This window comes from Nothobranchius furzeri, chromosome 2 (assembly GCF_043380555.1).
Source record: "Nothobranchius furzeri strain GRZ-AD chromosome 2, NfurGRZ-RIMD1, whole genome shotgun sequence".
Classification (NCBI taxonomy): domain Eukaryota; kingdom Metazoa; phylum Chordata; class Actinopteri; order Cyprinodontiformes; family Nothobranchiidae; genus Nothobranchius; species Nothobranchius furzeri.
Window position 1 is genome coordinate 13,159,198 of NC_091742.1, and position 15,734 is coordinate 13,174,931.

A 15,734-nucleotide genomic window follows, 5' to 3' on the forward strand; every position below is an offset into this window, starting at 1 on the left:
CCGTCTCTGTAAAATTACAGAAGCTTTTATAAGAAAACAGGCTGTAGTATTAGCGCAGCTGTTTCTGTTTAGTTAGCTGGTTACTGAAGAATAACTGATCCGGTTTTACTGAGATTAGCAACTCTAAACGGCATCAGATCTCCGAGAGAGAACTAGAAATCACCTAAAAGCAAATTTCACTCCTGCATGTCATTAAAGCTAAATAATCAGGAAATTATTAACATTTTTCTGCAGTTTTAAAATTTACGTTACGTAAAGACCAAAACTAACAGGATAAAATTGGCACTTGCCTGCTGCAGTGTTTTTATCTGCCACTAGAGGGCAGAAGGCATGTTTGAGATTTAATGAAGCAGGTTTGTCTTTAAGAAATAATCCCATTAAAGAAATAAAATCCTTAAAAATTGTTCTTTTTTGTCCGTTTAACTGAAACTAATTTCATCCATTTAGACCAACAGAAAGCTAATGTATTAAATTAATAAGACCGAGGATGACGGAGACCTTTCCTCAGAAGCAGGTGAGCCAGAAAAGAAAGGCTGCATGATCAAATAGAGAAGACAAAAGTAGGTGGTTTAAATATCTGTGTTTTAAAACTGAACTGGATGGAAGGAAAGCGTGAAAAATGAAAATAAGTCGAGTTGAATCCCATGTGATGATGAAACTGAATGAAAATCTGTTAAAAGCAGTCAAACAAACAAAACCTCCATTATTTAAGCGGTAAAGTCTTTCTCATGCAGGTTTTTCTTTGTTGTGCCTCTTATTTGTTCTGGTATTTAATATGTAGCAGGTGTTTATTTTCAGTCAGCCTGGTCCTTGTCTCCAGCTTTCGTTGCACCTGAACATGGAGGCTTTTGGGGCGGGCAGACCAGATCAAAGCTTCAGGATTTAAAAGAAAAAAGATGTCTATGACGCTGAAGCCTGCTGCTGGCCAGCAAATCTACTCAGGTCTGCAGGACGAGTCACGCCAACTCCCAGCTCAGTACCAATAAAGTTAATTCAAAATGACCTCCTCTGTTTTCAGCATCACACCTGTAGCTGATTGCCACACCTGCTGTTAATCATCCATCAGTCCCTCTGAGTAGCAGGCTGCTGTTTGTTCTAATGGATTTTACATTTAAATGTGCAGCTTTTGGTTTTATTTGTTGTTGTCAATGAAACTTAAAAAAACACTGGAGCAGCTCTTCATCTGCCTGTGAGTTTTATTTTAAGTTATCCAGGTCCAGTTTCTGACTTTCTGCTGAGTTTCCACCATTTTAGGCCCAATTGTGTAACAAAATCACCTCTTTTACAAGAACATTGAGTCAAATTCTAGCAAAGAGCACGAAACTTCCAACTTTGAAAATTGGTTTCTTTCATTTTCTTCTGAGCAAAAATATTTAAAGATAAAAATTGAAGCCCATAATGATTTCAAAGGTGCTTTTCCTTACCTGAATGTGGTTCCCCACTGCTTTTCCAAACTGAATTTTAATTTTAACCCTTACCCAACGTTTAAAATTTCTAACGTCATTTGAGCACAAAAAATGCACTTAGAAAGCTTCCCATAGAAATATTATATATTTCATAAGTCCCAATTTTTTTACATGAATTTCATCCTTGGCTTCAGCCCTCATAAAGTACAATAAAATAATGTGTGTTTCTCAGATTTAACCCCTTTATTGCCAGGTTTATTATCAAAACCAGAAGTTTGAAAACTGTACAAAAAATGAAAAAATCAAATCATTTTTTGTGTGTTATGTCCAGATGACCTTTTTTTGTGGGTAAGTTGTCACAGCCTTGGAGTGTCACAAATAAGCATAAAAATATTTTTTGCTCACTTTGTAGTTTTTGTGTGATGTCATATTTTCTAAAATACTCATGTTAAAGTCATTAGAGCACAAAAAAATGCACTTGCAAAGATGGCCATTTGAACACTTTATTAAAGCACATGAACAAAGAAAAAGTGTGTGTGTGTGTGTGTGTGTGTGTGTGTGTGTGTGTGTGTGTGTGTGTGTGTGTGTGTGTGTGTGTGTGTGTGTGTGTGTGTGTGTGAGAGAGAGAGAGAGAGAGAGAGAGAGAGAGCTAACAGCTGCAGGTTAAGCACACAACTGATAAGTGCTCCTCGCACACTGCCTGTCCACATTTTCTGCAAAAGCGTGCATGCAAGCCTGCACTTTGGTATGTAGCTCACCGCGGTGGAGATGGAGGTGAAGGCGAAGAGGGAGGACAGAACCGCTCTGCTTCTCGTCTGCAGCAGCTGTGGGGGCAGCTCTGGCTTGATGCGCCTAACTGTTCCCACAAGACACATTTTATTTTGGAGCAGCTCTTCTCCAAGGGCTAGTGATGTGAAAAAATTGTCCATGGTGACAGTGCAGCCACTCAGTCCCTTGCTCCCTTTCTGCCGGGGCATCTCGCGTCATCTTGCCCAGGTAGGGAATAATCCCCCAGGCATAAGAGGCCACATCGCACACCACCCACAGCTTGATGCCATAGTTTGCAAGCTTTGAGGGCATATACTACTTGGAAGTTGCAGCAACCTCTGAATCTGACAAGCTGTTCATCCACACACTCATCTTCACCGGGGTTTTAGGCGAGAGGGAGCCGGCCCACCCGGAAGTCCCACACCTCCCGGAGGGGAGCGAGCTTGTACTGCTGCACCACCCGGCGTGCTGCCCTCAAGCGGTCATCAAATCGCACCGTTGCCGTCAGCAAATGGAACCTTCGCAGGCTCATTGTGGCTCTGAAAATCGGCCTCTAAGTTTCCTTCCCCCAGAGGCTTGCAGCAGATTCCCCCAGGAACAGAGCACCCCCAGCGGGGACGAGCAGCCCAAGGAATGCGCAGAGTTCCACGTCATCAACATCCGTCCAGTTGTCATACTTTCTCCTCCCCTCTATGTTAGTGTGTTTAATTATTGCATCAAGGATTGTTATTGTTAAAAAAAAATTGAAGCTGTCCGCGAAGCGGGTGATCCCTCGACGGTGGAAGTGTGAGGCCGACAGAGACTCCTGATGTCAGGTCTTGATCTGTGTCTAAACTTCTTCTCATGCTTGCGGCAGAAAGACATTAATCCGGATCTGAGTCTCATATGTACTTTTAGTCAATTGGTGCAACTGTGTAAACTGACCCCAACTCCATGTAAACAAACTCAGCTCTGCAAGAATTTGTTTTGCCAAACAAATGTACGCCTTTGAAGTTTTTCAGCCTTCATCTTAATTTTCATCCATGTAAATGCTTTGTGCTTGTTGAAATAACAATTTGCAAAAGTAAAATTGCGAGTATCTGAAATTTTGCAGAAAATCCTTTGTTTTTTATATATAGCATGCCTTTGATGAATATTCATGATTTCAACAGTGTGCATGAGGACCTCACACCCCCCCCCCCCCCACACACACACACACACACTCCCCTTGCCAACACCTGCACAACCACTCCAAATAATGATCACAGATCTGTCTTTTGAAGATTTGTAAAGTGCTTTCATCCCTGCATGCATGCATGCCTGCACAAGCACACACAGAGTGACACATGTCAAAATGCCATTTTGAGAATGAGCAGATTTTCTACTTTCAGTAAAGGCTTATTTTTTAAGGCACACTGTAAAAACACAATTACCAAAAATTCAGAACACACACATGCAAACTATTGTATGGAATCTCTAAATAACACACAAACCATTTTTTTGTAAAATATGTATTATAATGGACAGTCTGAGGTAAAGAAATACAGCAGAATCATTCAATTCAAATGCAGTGTCAGTCATTGCCCTGCTATATGGAGAAAATAAGTCATCTAGTGGAAAATGGTAAAAACTAAACATTGAATGTGTGACTGGTCTGGGAACACAGACAGAATAATATTTTTAAAAAATTATGCTAATATTTATGCTTATTATAAAAACTATGATTTACATGGAAGTCAATGGCGCAAAAAAATGCAGAAAGATGCTTAACGCCACAAAACAAATTCTGCGTTATAATAAAGGGAGTTGAAGATTTTTTTCTAGCTATTTTTAGTAATATCTTCAAAAATACACATCCTCCCAAAAATTAGATAAATTGCATTAACATAGCCAAAGTTATTCACAAAAATACACGTGTCAGCACACAAAAATACTTTAATGTGAGGTATGGGTTAAGGAAAAGTCTGGAACCTTGAGCTCTTTGAACCCTGTGAGGAGCCTTCAGGTTGCTGCTCATGTCAGCACCCTAACACAAAATGACTGTAGGAAAGGGCTGGTCTGTCCTGTTTCTGGTCCAGATTAATCAAATAATGCAGGTTTAATCCAATTTAAGAGGTGGAATTGTTTAATTAAATAAAAAGATGGATTTTTTAATAGAAAAAGGACAAAATACTGATTTTTTAAAATCAGGTTTGCGTTTTGGGTGATTTTTCTATGCATTCTTTACTTTTGGTGTGTGTGTGTGTGTGTGTGTGTGTGTGTGTGTGTGTGTGTGTGTGTGTGTGTGTGTGTGTGTGTGTGTGTGTGTGTGTGTGTGTGTGTGTGTGTGTGTGTGTGTGTGTTTTAATGTGAGACTCAGACCTGCTCTCCTCCTCCCTCTCTCCCCCTCCTCTCTCCCTCTCTCAGGCATTTGTTGGGTCGGTGGTGAAGACGCTCCTCGTCTCCGGAGCTCCGAAGCCACGGATGAACGTCAGCAGGCGCTGAGAGGTAAGGAGGACAGGGGAAAGACTGATGAGTTTCTTTGGAGTAAAGATGAATTAAAAGCTGGGTGGATGCGGCGCTGTGAGCGCGGCGGGGATGGAGATGCGCCGGCGGGATGTTGGATGGTGCTCCAGCCGTGTGTGTGTGTGTGTGTGTGTGTGTGCGCGCGCGCGCGCGTCTCCGGAGTGTGGTCACAGCTCACTTGTGATTGAAGGGACTCGTGTTGCTCCAAGTCACACTTGACGTGTGTTATCTCACTGCGGGATTTACTGGGATGCGTGGGAGGAGAGTTCACGCTGTAGACTACATGTGCGTACTATGGAAGGTGTGTGCGCGTGCGTGTATTTTCCGGGAGTAGATCCTCCTGAGGACAGATTAAGATATTCCAGTTTCTAAGCTCCAAATTTAAAGGCACTGATTCTGATTTTGAGAGCCGATACCCATTTCCGATTTTTCTTTTCCCGCAGCTTTGAGCGCTGATGCCGATTTATCTCACAGACCTATAAATAACACGAAACTAATAACCCCCACCAGTTTCTTTAAGTTAGTGATCCTGGAAGCAAAAAACTTCCAAAAAGAATATCTGATGGCGACAACGGCAGAAAAATACAGATTTTCTAGGGATGTTCCAATCTCGTTTTTTTTTTTTGCTCCCGAGCTGATTCCGAGTCATTTGAATTTGAGCAACTGCTGATATCGAGTCCTGATCTGACACTTTTCAGAAAAGCGCTAAGATAAGAAGAAAAAATGATTTTTTTTAGCAAAGCATAAAAATAAGAAAAAAATGGGGGAAAAACATCAAGAAAGCATTAAAATTAGGGATGCACGATACCTCTTTTTTTCTAAACTGATACAATACAGATACTTGGATCTGAGTACTCGCCGATGCCGATTACCGATACCGATACTTCCACCACACAAAAAAATGCAATGATTTGGAATACAGATTTTATTTTCTTCTCTGCTTTCAACATGAAAAGACTTTGAGGTAGATAAAAAGTGAAATGTATGAATGAAAATCATCACAAAACTAAAATATTAGGCGAACAGAAATGACAAGTTACAGTGACGCCATTTTCAAGCAACTGCATTGGTATCGGTTCTTGGTATCGGTTAACTTTTACCGATACTGGTAATGGTATTGGTATTGGCACTCGTGCATCCCTAATTAAAATAAGACGAAAACACATCAAATTGTCCTTTAAGTTTAACTTTCTTTTTTAGGTAGTACACCAATTAAAAATATGTTTATATTGTGAATATAATTAAAAGTAGCAGCGTTGCTCTTTTTTCAAGTTTTTTTACTCCCTCAATATGCAGCTGTGAGCCGTGTTCATGTGACGACGCAGGCAGCGCGCAGCACGGGGAGCAGGGTCCAGCCAGCATTTCTCTTAGTTTATTAGCGTAACTTTCTCTTGTCGGCTGGCTCAGAGATGAACTGGCGGTTAAAGGAGACCGGTGATTTGCTTTGTTGATGCCCGGGAAAAGCCGACAGTGAAAGTAGCTTGTTTGAAGACAGTGAATCATGGAGCTGTGCCTAGCACGTTGAATTCTCAGTATGCACACATTACAAGTGTCTGTAGCTCTGCCTTTGCTGTCCGGTTTAAAATACCACCAAGCTGCAGATATCTTAGCTCTCCTGTGGAGACACGCTAGCTCTGTGTTAGCAGGCTTGCTAACAGCGGCAATTGGTGTCTGAGTTCTTGCCTGCTGTAAATTGTGTGACGTTACTGTGTTGTTTTCGTACAAGAAACAAATGTTACTGATGTAGTGGGAATTTTTGAAATTAAAACTAAGTAATTTTTATTTGAAGTCATGTTTGCTTTAAAAGGTTAAATCCGATTTATTTCTCCCGATTCTGATTCTTTCGAAAACACGCGATCGGGCTGATTTCTGATCATGTGATCAGATCGGAGCATCTCTAAGATTTTCTATTGCTGCTCGGAAAGGTTGCATTCACAGACCAGTTGGTCATTAAATATAAATATTGGCCAGCTCTGATAAATCTTTTAAATACTGTCTCAAAAATATTCAGGTATTTTCTTTTTAATATCTTTTGAGCTAAAGATGAAAACTAAAAAACCACCTCAATGTATAGACTCACCAAGAAACAAAGCTGTTTATCGATGTTATGATGTCACAATAAAGCTAAACAGATACGTGTTGTTCACATTTCTTATTGAATCTATTAAAAAATCAAAATAAAATTTTGGACTCCTGAAATATTAAGCACCAACAAAAGATTCTGAAAGAGCTGAAGCAGCAGCTGCTAAAACCCATGGATGGAGCATCTTTCAGGAGCCGACTGTTTTTTATCTAGTTCACCATTAGCATTGTTAGCTCAATGTTAGCCTCTAGTTTGCTTCACCTGATTTTGGAAAAATGGAAAAATGCCATGGCTTCTTAGGGTTACAAGAAATAACTTCTGGGTTCCTCCTGTTAGCTACTGGGCTAGGGTCTTTACAAAACCGGCTGCATTTTTCCGGTCGATGTTGAATAATAAATTCTGGCGCTGCAGCGCTAGCTTGGCGGGGACTGCAACCACACGGGTTCACAGACTGTTTACATGTGCATCTAAGTCGATCTAGGTTGATCTAAAGTAACAAACTGGGAGCCTTATCCTAGTTTCCACGTATTTAAAAAAACCAAACTCTCAAAGAAGTTTGTTCCACTCAGGTACAGTAGGTGGCGACGTGCGCCCTTTCGTGACGGCATTCTTCCAGCTGGCTTATAGCATCACAACTAGTAAAGAAATGCTGGCGGCCGTGGGAGTGAAGCAGACGGAGTTAAAAATGAATAAGCACAGTGGCCAAAGGAATGGCCAACAACAATGTTGCAACACAGCTGATTTGGTGTTCCACGTGTTACTTTGTGGCGATGAAATTATCAGAAGACTGCTTCCGCGGTCCAGAAGTAACCAGCGTTACGACGCGGCCATTTACATGCAGATGCAGTCAGGTTCCTATGGCGCTATCAGGATGCGTCAGCACAATTACAACCAGTTTGCCTCCAGCAACACTAACCCGTTTAAAAAAACATACATCACTATTTTAAGGGCAATAGTTTGCTCATCTGATACTCATGTAAATGCACTGAGCGACTACGTCCCTCTTTAAAGAGCAAGTCACCCCCAAATCAACTTTTTTTCTGATAAACTATATAAACACGTGTCTAATCATGCTGCAGACAAGTGTCGTTAATAGTTTTGCACTTTAGTGCATTTTAGTTAAAATTTTAATTTTCTGCCTAAAACTGTCAAGTGTTGTGCTGTTGTCACGTAAAACTCTGCACTGCATTTGAATTTAAATCTGCCATCGCTATTGGCTAAGAGGTACCCTAGATTTTTAGCTGGTACCATATGATGTCACAATGCCGTTGTGAGCCTGTGTGTGTGTGTTTGTAAGCGGCTCCGCCCTCTCGGTCTTTTAGGCAACGGCATTGTTGCATTTTTCAAACATTTGCTCAATGAAATCTGTGTCACTGCAACCTTCCTTCCAACACGACTGAGACATTAGACTGTTCTGTTAATATGTCATTGTAGAATACTTAAATATTTTACCTTTACTGCCTGCCTGTGGCCCCCTTTAGTGGCAACAATTATCATCAGCCATGTGTGGTAACTGCTAAAGAGATTCTCGCGTCATTGTGAGTGATTCTCCTTTCAAGGATTGTTTTAATTCAACCACGTTGAAGGGTTTTCTGGGAGATGGTGATGGATAATATACTGGCTCGGTCATCTCAGCCTTTGTCTCCATGAAATCGGCTCATTTAGGACTTTGCTGAGAAGCCGGCACATTCAGGCTGCATCAGCAGTGAGTGATGTCACTGATCAGCGCCAAAAGGTGTCCACGAACATTAATGACATTAAAAAAGATGATTCCATCAAAGTAAATAATGATTTAATCCATTCAGGGGATGAGGGACTTAAAAAGTGATGTCCAATGCTTCTGCTTTTTCTGGCATTGGAAGTTTAGAAATGTGATTTTAAAGCAGCGCGAACATGGCTTATTTTCTTTAACCTTCATTCAGCGTCACCAGCAACTCTTCTAATTTAGCTGGTAGTTTGGCAATGTCTGCCAATTTAACGTCTTACCGAGTTGCAACCAATCAGCATTCGTTATAGACAAGTCCCACCCAACAACTCTACGGGCCTTTTCAAATACAAATTCTAGTTCAGGTAGTTTTGGGTTTCTGAAAACACGTAGAAAACAGTCTTTTGGGCCGCCTGGTGTGACGAAGACACGTATTCTGCGAATATCTGGTAAAATTAGCCGGTTGTTTCGGACGTGGAAATGAGCCTTTTCTCTTCGGGATTTTTTTGTTAGAGAGCAGATTTCACAATTCCGGGTTTGCTTAATAAATAAAAGCATGATTTGACAATTGTTTTATTTTTAGTCAGGTTGTTCTTTTATAGATATACCTAAAACTTTCTCTTATTCTCATGTTTATGTTAACATATTTTTTCTGTTTAATGTGAAGCACCTTGTGATTTTTATCTGTGAAAGGGGCAAGTCGTTGGCAGTGAATGAGTTAAATCTCTACACTGATTATCAGTAAACTACAGAATCCATTTCAAACCACTTCTACTAGTCTATAAATCACTCAGTGGTTTAGGGCCAGAATACGTGTCAGATCTCCATCAGATATCTATGCCCAGCAGGGCTCTGAGATCCTTAGGAAGTGGTCAGTTGGTACAACTGGGTCAGAACCAAACAAGGTGAAGCTGCTTTTAGCCACTATGGTGCTCACAGATGGACACAGCTTCCCCATGACCTCAAATGTACCTGAATTCTAGTTACTTTTAAAACAAAACTGAAAACCTTCATGTTTTCATCTGCCTTTGGGATAAATGTTCTTATGCTGTACCTTCTGCGTTGTATTTGCTCACCCTTTAACTTTGTTTCTTTTACATTTTTAAATAGTATTTTCTGTCACGTTGATTTTAATGTTCTTGCTAATGGAAAGCACATTGAAGTGCCCCTGTGTATGAAATGTGCTATAGAAATAAAGCTGCCTTGCCTTGCCTAAACCAGGCAGCCATTTTTACTTGCCTGGGGGTGTGGCGGTGCTGGTGGTGGTGGTAATGGGTGCACTGTGGAGGGTCCATAGGGAAAAGAGCTCCATCTGTATTCACCTGCTGCTAAATCAGCATGTGGTGTTTGGATAAAAACACGCAGGTGACGAAACTCCCCGTGATTTTATTTCTATAATCTTCTGGTTTTCTTACGAGTTATCTCTTAATGCTTATTTACCATCGTGTCTCGAGAAGAAGCTGTTTTTGTTTGTAATTTTGGATTTAAAAGAAAAAAGCTCATGTTTGAATCAAGGAGTATATTTTTTAATGAAATCTTAAGTTTTCTTGTTCTAATTATTGAAATCAGCTGAACTGTTGCAATCAAAGCGTCTCTAACCAGGAATACAGGATTAATCGCTGTTTGTTTCTCACTGACACTCTTTCATCTTTAAATTGTCACCTGAATTGTTTTTAAAGCAATTAACTCTGACTAAATGTCACCTGAAAGACGCCACCAGAGTAAAACATGCTGATAAAATGTGATTTTTCAGCCAGAACATTTCACTCATGCCAAGTAAAAAGCCGGAGCCAATCAGGTGGTATTGATCTGGGCTTACAAGGGTGCGTGTAATCCCAGGAGGAGGATTGATCAACCTGCGTGTGAATTTTAGCTTTACAGGGAAGCCCCTCAGGCATTTTGTCATCAGGGTGAGCTGCTGACAAAACAGATGGTGTGTCTGGAATAAAGACAGCAGATTGGAAGCCATTAATTCAAAGATGCTTTCAGCACTTCTTTGATTTGCAATTGCAAACAAATGCCACATTTTCCTTTGCTCTCAAGATGCCGTCCTTCGAGGCTCCTGTGCCCACACACAACACGGATCATCTCCGAGAAATTCAGACCAACAAACCGCTGGCTGATGACAGCATTGATTTTGAAGTGCTACCAGGGCCGGCTCTACCCAATTAGGTGCCTGAGGCGAGATTACCCCCAGCCCCCCGATCGGACATACAGATGAACCATCTCAAACCTGTTATAACTGTTCTAATGTTTATGTTCTAAATCAGACAACTATCATCACTTAAACCGCACAGATGCTGTTGCATTTTACTTTAACTCATTCGCTGCCAGCCGTTTCCTGATCGCTAAAGGCCTTCGCTGCCAGCGTTTCTCACCGTTTCTCAGTTATTACTGTTTTTTTAAGAGTCGCGCTGGGATGATGTTAACGGCAAAACAACCAAAACAAAGCGGAGACGCACCTCTTACATCAGGAAGAATCCGCGCGTTTCGAGCGTTATCCGTTCTTTCATAATCCGTTGGTGAATTGTGATCGGCAGAAGCTTTTCCAGTTCGCGCCTCACTTTTTTTACAGCAGCGGCCCAAAATGATCTCCTAACACATGGATTTTCTGCTTCCTGATCACGTGACGTGTGACGTACGCGGATGAAGATCGGCTTTAGAGCTGAGATGTTTGTTCTCATGGTGTGGGGGCTCTTTCCGACGCCCACACAGTAAAAAAAAAATGCAAATGACAACTTCATTGGCAGTGAACGGTTGGATTTAAAGTGACAACTTTTGTTGTCATTGGCAGTGAATGAGTTAAACAACGCAATGCAGTCAGCAGAAAGATATTTAACATCTACTTAAAAAAGAAAACAAGCCCCACACGAGCTGATCATCTTCAACTCAAACATACGAGCCGCACTTACAGATGAATTGATTTTCTTGTGATTTAGCTCTTTGTGGCTATAATCATTATTTAGCATGTTATCAATATGTAGAGGTCATGGACAGCCATTGGCCGACATGTGCCGCCGATTTTTGGGCCAATTGTTATGGCCAATATCTAGACCTTTTCTGCCTTATTTGAATGCTAAAATGTCACCAAAAACACAAGCTGATGCACAAAATTTCTGCTGTTCAATCAGGTTTTGAACACTGAATTTAACCAGCTGTTCATTTTTAATTGTGTGTATTGCTCTGTGTTGAAACCAGACATCTGACTAAAGTTAATCACACAAACCAGTCAACGTACCAAGTCTTAAATATTTAACTGCTATATAAAATGGATGACGGAGCATTTATTATGCAGTTGTTATTCAGGAACATAAATATACTTTTAAAATGTATTATGCAGCAGCATCGGGTAGTCCATGGATGTGCCTGTTCATTTTTACCAAGATATCGGCCAATGCTGTTATGAGAATGAGCAATATCGGCCCGATATATTGGTCTACCTCTACACCAGAGTAAAAATCTTGTAGGATCAAGTTACAGTAATATTTCTAGTTAATGAAATATAATTTTAAAAAACCCTAATAAAAATACGTGCAATTAAAGTATCTGGTTGTCAAGGAGATCAAAAGATGATCTGATGATAATATTTTGTATATTTTGTATATTTTATTTTAAAATAAAGAAAAATCGGTTATACTTTTATAAATGAGTAAACTTTCATTTATTTTTGTTCCATTATAAAAATGAAATGTATTAGAAAAATTATTTTAAACGTGTTTTTACTTTGGTGATCAAAGATTCTCCGTCCATTAAAATCTAATAGCTGTCCATGTATGGTCTTCCTTTAGATCTGATGCTAATTTATTAAGATCGTGGTAAAATATGATGACCCTACAAGCGATTTCACTTTTATGTGTGAGCGGATGACTCCGCTCGTACGACGCCGTTTTTAGTTTAAAGTCTGTAAATTGTACCCTTTTGAGGGCAGACACGAACGTCTAAGGTTCTGGATGCTGAAACCAGGTGTTCAGGTGTTTCTCCTGACAAATGATGGGATGTTTTCATGCTTTAAATCTAAATTTGATCTATTTTGGTTCTGCGTTCACTTTCTGAGTGCGGCTGTTTCCGAGCAACAATGGATAATGATGGAGTAAAGTAAGAAACAACAGATTTTTATTGTTAGAATTAGATCACAGAGTCACTTAATGCTTTGATTTAATGGGAATTAAAGTTAGAGAAGTTTAAGTTTGGGAAAAATAAACAATGTTTTCTTTTAATTTGAATTTCATTACATGTGAGGGTTGTTTTTTTTAGTGGTTTTGGAATGGTGTTTGCTCACCGTGCATCATGTGATGGAGGACCAGGAGGAGTAGATGGATGTAGCAGAAAACCAGAAGAATGCATGACTCCTCTGTTTCATCCATCCTGATCCTCCTGACAGCAGGAGGTGAGGGATTGATGGAACACAGGAACCCACCAGGTCTGATTCATCCCTCTGTCTTGCCCTGCAGCATCCTCTACAATCTGAGGACGGAGCTCTGAAGACATATAAGAGGAAGGATATCTTGGTACGGACTGAGAGGGAGACCGTGGCGATGGCTGAAGCTCCTCAGGATGAGCAGCTGCAGGAGCAGGAGGAGGAAGAGGAGCAGCTGCCCTGCTCTGTGGAGACCACTGAACCCAATGAAGAGTCAGAGGAACCAGATGAGGTCGTGAAGCCAGCTCGGCCTCTGCTTTCCATGAGGTCCATGAGCAACGTGGATCCAGATGACGACTACCCCAACATGCTTGTTTACAGGAAGGTAAGAGCAGCGCCAAACTAAAAGATTGTGTGGAAATCGCAGCATAGAGAGAAGGAAACGGAGCTTTTGAAGATGGGTTGTTGGTGCTTCAGACTCAAGAACCTTGATTTGATACCTGCTGAGTCCTGCAAGCCTCAGATGTGTGGTGTGGATAGGTTTTCTGTTAACGATCCCTTCAGAGGAACGAATCAGAAGTGAGAATTTAGAGTCTGCTTTCAGGAGTCGGCTTCGTGTTGTTGGTTTGTCTCCTGGAACATGGAAGTGAAACATCTAGTCCGTTTGGTCAGCTCCCACGGTCGGGATTTGTCCTCAGCGGTTTCCTCATAATGAGCCGAGTGCCACCACTCGCATTTATCCCCACAAGACCTTTAGAATCCGCTTGAACCACAAAAGGCGTCACTCACACATGCACATTCATGAGATAAGTGATTAATGATCACTGAAGTATTCAGTTCAAATGGGACATTAAACATGGGCCGGGCCACCTCCGGTCTCAGCGGACCAGGCTCTGCCTCATTAACTCTTAAGGAGGAGGAAAATCCTGCTGGATGCTGGTCCGAAAGGACCTCGTCTCCGCCACAGAACCTTCCAAATTCTGTTCAACGTGCAGGGTACTGGAACGGAGGTGGAAGAGAGACAGAATGTCATGCTCTTGGCTGCTCCTGGTTGATGCACTTTCACGCTACCAGAGAGCAGTTAAATCTGCTCGTATCAACTACTTTTCTGCTATCATTTCACAGCATCATGGAGACCAGTCTAGGCTGTACAGCACAATCAACCCTTTGCTGCTGTTAAATGAGTCTGATGGTCTAAATCCCATTGTTGCTTTGTGCACAGAGCTACAGAGCTTTTTCCTAAACAAGATCCTTGGTATTAGGCTTAGCCTCCAGCCTCAAATACACACTATCCATGTGGAACCGCCGGACCCACCTGCCTTCTCGGACTTTGCTTCAGTTCAGCTTGCTGACTTGATGAAACTGATTAGCTCCATGAAGCCAGCTGGCTCTTCGGTGGACTGCCTCCCTGCTAAATTGGTACGCGACTCGATGTCTGCACTGAGCCCGGCACTTATGAACATTTTTGACATTAGCCTCAGCACTGGAGTGTTCCCTAAGGTTTTTAAAGATGCGGTTGTTCAGCCGATATAAAAAAAAAAAACCTGGTCTGGATCTCTCCACTTATGAGAACTTCCGCCCTATATTGAAAGTCCTGTTTCTCTCAAAGGTCCTTGAGAAAATTGTTCATGGTCAGATCTCTGCTCATATGAACAGCAACTCATAGTTGGATGGGTTTCAGTCTGCCTTCAGACCACACCATAGCACTGAGTCTGCTTTGATTAGGGTGCTAAATGACATTCTGGTGGCATCTGACTCTGGGTCTAGGGCACTGCTGCTCCAGCTGGACCTTTCAGCGGCTTTTGATACGGTCGATCACCATATTTTACTGGATAGGCTTGGGTCTTGGGTTGGGGTGACGGGGGTGGCACATAAATGGTTCCGCTCCTACCTATCAAACCGATCCATCTCTGTACAGATTGGTGACTGTGCATCCTCCTGTCTTCCACTGCCTTGGGGGGTGCCACAAGGTTCCGTTCTTGGGCCATTGCTGTTTTCTATCTACCTTCTGCCTCTGGGCAATATCCTGAATCAGCATGGCCTGAGCTATCACATTTACGCTGATGACTGTCAACTATACGTAGAAATGGATGAGAAGAATGCGGGCTCGCGATTGGCTGCATGTTTAGATGATGTGAAGGGCTGGCTGGCATCCAACTTCTTAAAGTTAAATGAAAAGAAGTCTGAGTGTATTGTTTTTGACCCCTGAGACCACCATGGCTCTCACCCTGTTTGTGACCTTTTAACCCTCAACCCCAAACAGTGTGTGTCAAGTCTTGGTGTAAAGCTGGATGCTGAACTCACAATGGCCCCACAGATAAACTCTGTAGTAAGGTCTTGCGTTTATCAGCTTCACCGTCTGACTCGTCTCAGACGAATCCTGAAACGGAGGCATTTGGAGTCAGTCATCCATGCCATCATTACCTCTCACCTTGACTACGCAAACACCCTCCTCGTTGGTGTTCCGGTCTCTGCCCTGAATCGGCTGCAGGTCGTCCAGAACGCAGCTGCCAGGTTCTTGACGAGTACACACCGACATAGCCATATTACTCCTGTCCTGACACATCTTCACTAGCTCCCTGTCATTTTCAGAGTTCAGTTTAAGTTATTGACTTTTGTATTTAAATCACTCAACGACCTGGCACCTCCCTATCTCTCTGACCTGCTCACTCCATATGTACCCACGCGCACGATGAGGTCGGATGACCTTTTGCTGCTGTGTATGCCGCAGATGCGATACAAATCGTGGGGTGAATGAGCATTTGTGCATGCTGCCCCAAAGTTGTGGAACTCGTTGCCCATTGGAGTTCGGCAGGCTCCATCACTGGCGGTTTTTAAATCTCGTTTAAAGACCCACGTTTACGATTTGGCTTTTAGACAGTGACACGTTTTAGTGTTTTATTGTGTAATTGTTGTATTGTGTTCTTAGTA

The 15,734-nt window shown here is 41.8% G+C and overlaps 1 protein-coding gene across 1 annotated transcript in view; it reads left to right on the top strand.

Moving 5' to 3' along the window:
- The first annotated feature begins 4,554 nt into the window (after positions 1-4,554).
- Positions 4,555-15,734, top strand: part of rgs6 (regulator of G protein signaling 6) — a 133,712-nt gene continuing 122,532 nt past the window's right edge. Inside the window, exons 1-2 of the mRNA XM_015947705.3 lie at positions 4,555-4,640; positions 12,898-13,188. Of these exons, the coding sequence (XP_015803191.1) occupies positions 12,982-13,188 (207 nt within the window). The 5' untranslated portion in view covers positions 4,555-4,640; positions 12,898-12,981. The remainder of the gene's footprint in view (positions 4,641-12,897; positions 13,189-15,734) is intronic.